This window comes from Procambarus clarkii, chromosome 21, assembly GCF_040958095.1.
Source record: "Procambarus clarkii isolate CNS0578487 chromosome 21, FALCON_Pclarkii_2.0, whole genome shotgun sequence".
NCBI lineage: Eukaryota > Metazoa > Arthropoda > Malacostraca > Decapoda > Cambaridae > Procambarus > Procambarus clarkii.
Genome location: NC_091170.1, coordinates 94,904 through 103,339, shown reverse-complemented (window position 1 = coordinate 103,339; position 8,436 = coordinate 94,904). Strand labels below are relative to the sequence as shown.

The 8,436-nt window shown below is 38.9% G+C and overlaps 1 protein-coding gene across 1 annotated transcript; it reads left to right on the top strand.

Annotated features, from left to right (window-relative positions):
* Window positions 1–5,927: 5,927 nt before the first annotated feature.
* Window positions 5,928–7,970, top strand: LOC138366975 (piggyBac transposable element-derived protein 4-like). Its single transcript, XM_069328383.1, has one exon. It carries the CDS (start codon window positions 5,928–5,930, stop codon window positions 7,968–7,970), a length of 2,043 nt encoding a protein of 680 aa, XP_069184484.1.
* The last annotated feature ends 466 nt before the right edge of the window (window positions 7,971–8,436 follow it).

The following is an 8,436-nucleotide window of genomic DNA, read 5'->3' as shown; positions in this document are numbered from 1 at the left end:
ATGTCGAGTGCTACATTCTTGAGGTAGAAAGTGTGTGGTAACTCCCAAGCGTATGAACTGAAGTTCACTGAATCACTGTGGAAATTATTCTCATGATTATTCGCTTCTCGATCGCTTATATGTTTAGACCACACCTCCCCTCATCATCCTCCAATAGGTTGGAAGGAATGTTAACTGTAATTAGAGAAAAGGTTTGAGTTTAGTCATTAGTGCTACTGAGAGTTGTGCTACTCTCTCATTAGGCTAATGAGTTTAGAGCTAGTATATGAGTGACCTAATCTACTCGCTACAAGACTCTGAGGGACCACAATGCATATGTGCCCACACTGCCAAATTTCCCTTGTGGAGAGGAGTTAGATGTTTTATGTTTAGTTACAGTACTGGGTATACTCTGTGGTTTATTATTGGTGATTAACGAGGGTTTGGTTGTTGGTTTACTATCTGTATTTGCTCGCTGTCATTCTACAACAGAGCGTAAACCTTTTGTAATCTCTTGAACTGTCAGAGAATATATGCTATACAGGGAACTCAACCTATCCATAGTCTCACTGGGTTATTTGCATCATACGTTAACTTTAGTTAACCACTCAGCACTATTTATATCAACCTTAATTTTAAGGCTGAGTGCTTTTTGTAATGATTCAAGCTACAATCTGAAGGCTTGGAGTTAGTCAGTGGTTTCATTAGTTGGGGGCAAGTCAAAAATTTTTAAACTAAATGTGTGACAGCTCGCTCTGTGTTATCATAATTATCTTTAAGGAGCTAAACTGCATGATCATAGCTGTCACTATTTAGGGTTAAATTTGTTACCACCTTTTCAGTTTCACCTTTAAGTTGACTGCGTAGGTATGTGAATTTGGTAGTTTTAAGAATTTTGGGTTTAGAATCCACAGCATCAACAAATTAATTCCAGATGTTTTCCCAATTTTCATCCTCAGTTCCAAAGAATGTGGGTAAACTGACTGAAGGTCGTTTAACTTCTGGACGAGTAGTATTAGTTGCAGCTTTTTTTTGTGGCTTTACTCTGGGTAATTAATTTGACAAAAGGCTTTAACCTGGCTTGAGTGTCATCCTCATAATTTGCCAGATCATCCATAATACCATATAATACACCAGTACTTGCATTGGTGTTGGCAAATTCAGCCAAATACTTTCTGTTTGGCGTTTGACTTGCTCTACTTGTTACAACTTGCAAGTAGGTTTCTAGTTTAATATGTTCAACTGGAGTTTGTTGTGACAGATCATGGCATTTATTAATCTGCCTTGTTAAGTGACCCTTAAGTCGTTTTGGGTCCTTTTCAGTTTTGTTTCTAGATCAGCTATGTTGACTGCTTGGTTGGAATTTATAGGGCCTATTATATTGTTACTAATGTAAGTAGGGTACTTGCTTATAATCTTGAGCAATTACTAATGATAGTAGCCAAGGGTCAGTTTTATATCACCAGGCTAAAATACTACCTCCGAGGTTATTGTACATTAACCCGTAGGCTGCTCAGCCTTAGGGGTCAAGAAGCGAAAAATAAACAAATTATGTAAAAATTACTTATAAATGTTAAACAAATCTCTAACTTATTATCTTCAGTGTCGTGAAAGTTTCATTAAAATATTTTCAGAAATTTATTTTAGACGAATTTTTTAAACCGAAGAACGTTTTGTTGATAAGGGGAACAGCTCCTAATAACAGGAACTGAAGAATAATGCAGTAATAAAGAGATACAAGCACCTGTCCGACGTACAAATAAGAAGAAAAATAGTTAGAAGTTTCCATAAGGAGGATATGCAGCTGGTGCCATTATATCATTGCTACGTAATACTTAACAACACACATAGTAAGGAGTAAGTATGTTATTTTGCTCTATTTTGTTATACATCATATAAATACATTGCCCAATGTTAATATCTGTTACTTGCACCAATGTCCCCAAATATATTTTTTTAGGGAAATTTCTTTTTTCTTTTTTTTTTCTCCTTTGTTTATTATCAAATTTTGGTGTAACCTCTACATCCTGGAGAGTGTGTAATTGTCCCTACCTGGTTGATACCTGGTTGATGGGGTTCTGGGAGTTCTTCTACTCCCCAAGCCCGGCCCAAGGCCAGGCTCGACTTGTGAGAGTTTGGTCCACCAGGCTGTTGCTTGGAGCGGCCCGCAGGCCCACATACCCACCACAGCCCGGTTGGTCCGGCACTCCTTGGAGGAATAAATCTAGTTTCCTCTTGAAAATGTCCACGGTTGTTCCGGCAATATTTCTTATGCTTGCTGGGAGAACGTTGAACAACCGCGGACCTCTGATGTTTATACAGTGTTCTCTGATTGTGCCTATGGCACCTCTGCTCTTCATTGGTTCTATTCTACATTTTCTTCCATGTCGTTCACTCCAGTACGTTGTTTTTTACTGTGTAGATTTGGTACTTGGCCCTCCAGTATCTTCCAGGTGAATATTATTTGATATCTCTCTCGTCTTCTTTCTAGTGAGTACATTTGGAGGGCTTTGAGACGATCCCAATAATTTAGGTGCTTTATTGCATCTATGCGTGCCGTATATGTTCTCTGTATTCCCTCTATTTCAGCAATCTCTCCTGCTCTGAAGGGGGAAGTGAGTACTGAGCAGTACTCAAGACGGGACAACACAAGTGACTTGAAGAGTACAACCATTGTGATGGGATCCCTGGATTTGAAAGTTCTCGTAATCCATCCTATCATTTTTCTGGCTGTCGCAATATTTGCTTGGTTATGCTCCTTAAACGTTAGGTCGTCAGACATTATTATTCCCAAATCCTTTACATGCTGTTTTCCTACTATGGGTACATTTGATTGTGTTTTGTACTCTGTATTATGTTTAAAGTCCTCATTTTTACCGTACCTGAGTACCTGGAATTTATCACTGTTAAACATCATGTTATTTTCTGATGCCCAGTCGAAAACTTTGTTAATATCAGCTTGAAGTTTTTCAATGTCCTCAGCCGAGGTAATTTTCATACTGATTTTTGTGTCATCTGCAAAGGATGATACGAAGCTGTGACTTGTATTTTTGTCTATATCTGATATGAGAATAAGGAAAAGCAGCGGTGCAAGGACTGTACCCTGAGGTACAGAGCTTTTCACTGCACTTGGACTAGATTTTATATGGTTGACAGTTACTCGCTGAGTCCTGTTTGACAGAAAACTGAGTATCCAGCGTCCTACTTTACCGGTTATTCCCATTGACTTCATTTTGTGTGCTATCACGCCATGGTCACATTTATCGAAAGCCTTTGCGAAGTCCGTGTATATCACATCAGCATTCTGTTTCTCTTCTAATGCCTCAGTGACTTTGTCGTAGTGCTCAAGTAGCTGTGAGAGGCACGATCTTCCCGCTCGAAATCCATGTTGGCCTGGGTTGTGAAGGTCATTGGTCTCCATGAAATTGGTGACCTGACTCCTAATCACTCTCTCAAATACTTTTATGATGTGCGATGTTAGTGCAACTGGTCTATAATTTTTTGCCAGTGCTTTGCTCCCTCCCTTGTGTAGAGGGGCTATGTCTGCTACTTTAAGTGCATCTGGTATCTCCCCCGTGTCCAGGCTCTTCCTCCACACTATACTGAGTACCTGTGCTACCGGCACTTTGCATTTCTTTATAAATATTGAATTCCATGAGTCTGGACCTGGGGCCGAGTGCATGGGCATGTTTTCAATTTCTTTTTCAAAATTTAGTGCGCTCGTGTTTATATCAGTTATATTTACAGGGGTATGAATATCCCGCATAAAGAAATTGTCTGGATCTTCCACCTTCATGTTGTTTATTGGAGTGCTAAACATGTCCTCATACTGCTTTTTTAGGATTTCACTAATTTCTTTGTCATCCTCCGTGTATGAACCTTCATTTGTACGAATAGGTCCAATACTGGCAGTGGTTTTTGCTTTTGATTTCGCATATGAGAAGAAATATTTTGGATTTTTCTTTATTTCCTGAATTGCTTTCTGTTCTAACTGCCTTTCTTCAGTTTCATATGAGTGTTTCAATTTCCGCTCGATTTCTTCAATCTCCCTATTTAAATTATTCCTTCTTTGATGGGAAATTCGTGTCTGCATAAGCAGTTCTGTTATTTTTTTCCTGCGTTTATAGTGTCGTCTGCGCTCTCTTTCTACGTTAGATCTCTTTCTGGCTTTCCTCAAAGGAACATGTTTCAGACAGACTTGATACGCTTCTGAAGTCAGTTTTTCTATTCCTTCTGTAGGACTTGTATTATTTAGAACAGTTCCCCATGGAATGTTTGTAAGTTCCCTGTTTATTATCTCCCAGTCTATCCTTTTATTATTAAAATAATACCTATGTGAAGATAAAATTAAATTGGTCAACAAATAAATCAGTTACAACTTGCAGAACTTTGATTTTTTTGGGCTCACTTTTTCACAGATTTCAAGCTCAGTTTTCTTTGCCTCTTTTGGTGGTTTCGATGATTAGGGACAAGATCAGGACTTTTCACTTACATAAAGTAGACCCCTAAATATATCCCCTATATAATTTTAATTATTATAATTACCTTTATATTTGTTTTTTTTTGGTTATTTTTTCTTGACATTATTTCAACACATATTGACCGACAACTTTCACATATTTGAGTATGAATATTAAACAATGCTTATTAAAACATACAAGAAAATTAATGAATACTACATTATTCATTGTCGATAACTTCAACTTCAATTATGACTATAAATAGAGTTTCAACTGTAATAAGCATAAAAATATCGAGTTTCTGATCTATTCGAACCATATTTACATATAAAGTGCACAGTTGTCTGTTCAACAATCTCATTTGAATTGATTTTTCATAAACCTAAACTTCATCTAAACACATATTGACCTATAACTTTCACACACTCGAGTACAAATCCCAAGAAATGTTTACTAAAACATACAAGAAAATTCTTTAATTAGAACTACCATATTAATTTTCAATAACTTCAACTTCAATTATCTCTAAAACCGGATTTCAAATATGAGACCTGGTAAAAAATTAAGCTTCTGTCCGATTCCCACCATATTTACACACTATGTGCAAAGTTCTTAATTCTAAGGCATCCATATACCTTAGCATTATTCGAATTATTCATTTTCAATAACTTCAACTTCAATTATCTCTAAAACAGGAATTTTAAATTTGAGACCTGATAAAAAATTCAGCTTCTGACCGATTCTCACCATATTTACATTACTTCCCCCCCCCCCAAAAAAAAATATATAGGTATACGTTAGGGATAACTGTATAACAGACACTGTGCTCCTTAACTGTCTAATAGTAGGTTCGACATATATATGTATGAGATTGGGTGGACATAAATAGGAGCTGCCTCATATGGGCCAAAAGGCCTTCTGTAATTACCTTCATTCTTATGTTCTTCTAACAAACATATATATTGTGGTAACTATTGCCCATATAAAAGTAATAAGGCCCTAATATGTTCCTCATTCATCAATACAACCTTATGAGACAAAGATAATAGAATCTGAAATCTGTAAATATATCTGCCCCAAAAAATTAGTCACAAATTCTGCCACCTATTATTTTGTTATATATGTTATATAACATTATTAATATTACACTTTCGCCCGGGCATGACGCAGCATTGCGTCATCCGTTTACTGTCGGTAATGCCGGGGATGACGCAGCATTGCGTCATCCGCTTTAAAAATTCGCCAAAAATCAGGTTTTTATCCGATTTTTTGGGACTGGGTTTAAAATGCGCGCCGATGTCTTCCCATTTTCTTTGTTGTGCCTAGTGGCCGCAGGCGGCGCGGCACACGCCGTCGGCCCATTGTTTTTGCTCCACTGTTGTGACCGGTGTCACCTCCCCTCGCGTCTCAAACGTGTGAACATTTCAGTTATTTTCCGTGGCTATATTTCTTACTGCGGCTTTAAAAACTATCTATGCTTACTCCACGATGGATAGTGATCATGAACAAGGCCCTTCCAGGAAGAAAATTGCGAAAGAAAGGCGTGAAAAGCAGAAGCTGAGTAGTGTACAGGAGAAGTACAAGCATGTGAGACTAACTCCCTCTAAGTTTCAGGCTGTATTTGACGATTTGTCTGGGTCATCTAGTGATGAAACTGATGTCGGTATTGATACTGATGCAAGTAGTGAACATTTAGAAACAGAGACGGCCGATGAGGATTTTGATAGTGATGAAAGTGAGGAGTCTGACGTCGAGACCGCCACTCGTGCACGGCGCGGTACTGGAGCTCGTCCCAGAGCCAGACGTACCAGACGTACCACACGTACCCCAGCACCAACAGATTCTGATGATGGATGGTGTAGTGACAATACTGAACCCTTTGTGGACAATTTTACAGGTACACCAGGCTTGACTGTTCCTGTACCTTCCACTGTTCTTGGTTTCATTCAACTCTTTCTGACTCAAAAATTGCTGAAATATGTTGCCTATGAAACAAATTTATATGCTTCCCAAAGTAAGGCAGGTACTGGGCAAAGGACAGAGCACAGATGGCAACCAGTGACAGTGAAAGAAATTGCTAGATATTTGGGACTGACGATCTTGATAGGTATTTTCCCGTTGCCAAGACTTAGAATGTATTGGCAAACAGGCAGATTCTGGCACATACCATGTTTCAACACCTTCATCACTGGTAAGCGATTTGAAATGATTGCTAAATATTTCCATGTTTATAACAATAAGTCCATACCACCAGGCCAAGGAGTTGACAAACTTATCAAAGTTCGCTCACTCATGCAATATCTCCTGAATAGATTCAAGAGAATATACATTCCCAATAAAAAATTGAGTTTGGATGAAGGGACAATGCCATGGCGTGGCCGTCTATCTTTCAAGACCTATAATCCCAATAAACCAGATAAATACGGAATAAGGCTCTACATGCTAGCTGAAGCCACCAGTGGCTACATTTATGATTTTAAATCTATTCAGGAGTTGGGAAAGACGATTGACACAGTTATGGCCTTGATTGAACCACTGAAGGATAAAGGTTACCATTTATATATGGACAATTATTACAATTCGGTCAGATTGAGTGAGGCACTGCTTCAAGTAGGGGTATACACCTGTGGTACCCTCAGACTGCAGCGTGGTGCACCTAAATCTCTTCAGATGCAAGCAAAGGGTAAAGTGCCAGTAGATAAAACTTTATTCAAACGCAAGGACAATACTTTCATAATTTTGTGGAAAGATAAACGAATTGTTTCACTCATAACAAATTGCCACAATGCAGAAACACAACGGGTTCAACGTAGAAAACGAGTACGGAATCGTGATGGAACAACCTCAGTGCAGCAGGTAACTGTCAACAAGCCGAATGCAATCTGTGACTACAATACAAACATGAAAGGTGTTGATCACTTTGACCAAATGATCAAATATTATCACTTCACAAGGAAAACACACAAATGGACGAAAAAAATGACCTTTTATTTCGTGCAAATGGCTATCTACAATGCTTTTGTGATGTGCAACTACTATACAACAGATAGAAGGAAACTGACATTACTCCATTTCCATGAACAAGTCATTGCTGCACTATTGTTCTATAAGTCAAGTAACTGGCCTGAGGAAGATGATGACATCCCACATGCTGCTGATGTCAATGCCACTGGAGCCAATGTTGCAACACCAGGACCATCAACACCCAGACCTCCAACAGCAGGACCTTCAGGTGTGAGGCGCCCACTATTCACTTCACCTGTACCTGCAGACTTACCTTCATCGTCTGAGTCAGAAGACGAGGCTGTGATTATCACTAGTGGTGCTTCTGCTGCAACAAGACCCCGTATTGTGGATAATCCATACCGCCTCAAAAGAAACTTGTCCCATACCCAAGTAAAGATACAGAAGCGTCTGAGGTGTCGTGTGTGCAAATTGTCGGGTAAAAGGAAGGACACACACTATAAGTGCAAGACGTGTGATGTGGCATTGTGTCCTGCACCATGCTACAGTTACTGCACCATGCAGTAATGCTTGCCCACCATCCACTCCACCTATACAAAACATGGGTTGACCCTGCAAGAAACGTTTTCCAGGAGCAGGTGGAGTGGATAAAACAAATGTTCAACCCATGTCATGTTCAACACACAACACTGAGGTGGTAAGTACAAAAATTTTATTATTTTTTTTTTACTTTCCCGTATTGTACAGGCAATGTTGTTCTTCAATTGGCCCTTATATGCACTATCCATCTAAAGAATTCTATTAGGAACATTTTCATACCTAAATGAGCGCTGTAAACGAAAATTGAGATTATCACCAGGAAATAATACTAAACATTTGTGGGCGGGAATTGGGAGTGTAGCTGGAAGGCGTCTGAGCGCTCACTCATGGCTAACACATGGCTCGTCTTCAACTCGTCGGCGGTTGGAGCGTGACCAGGTTTTTTATTTTATATGCTAATGTTTCTCTAGAGAATTCTATTGTGAACCATTCA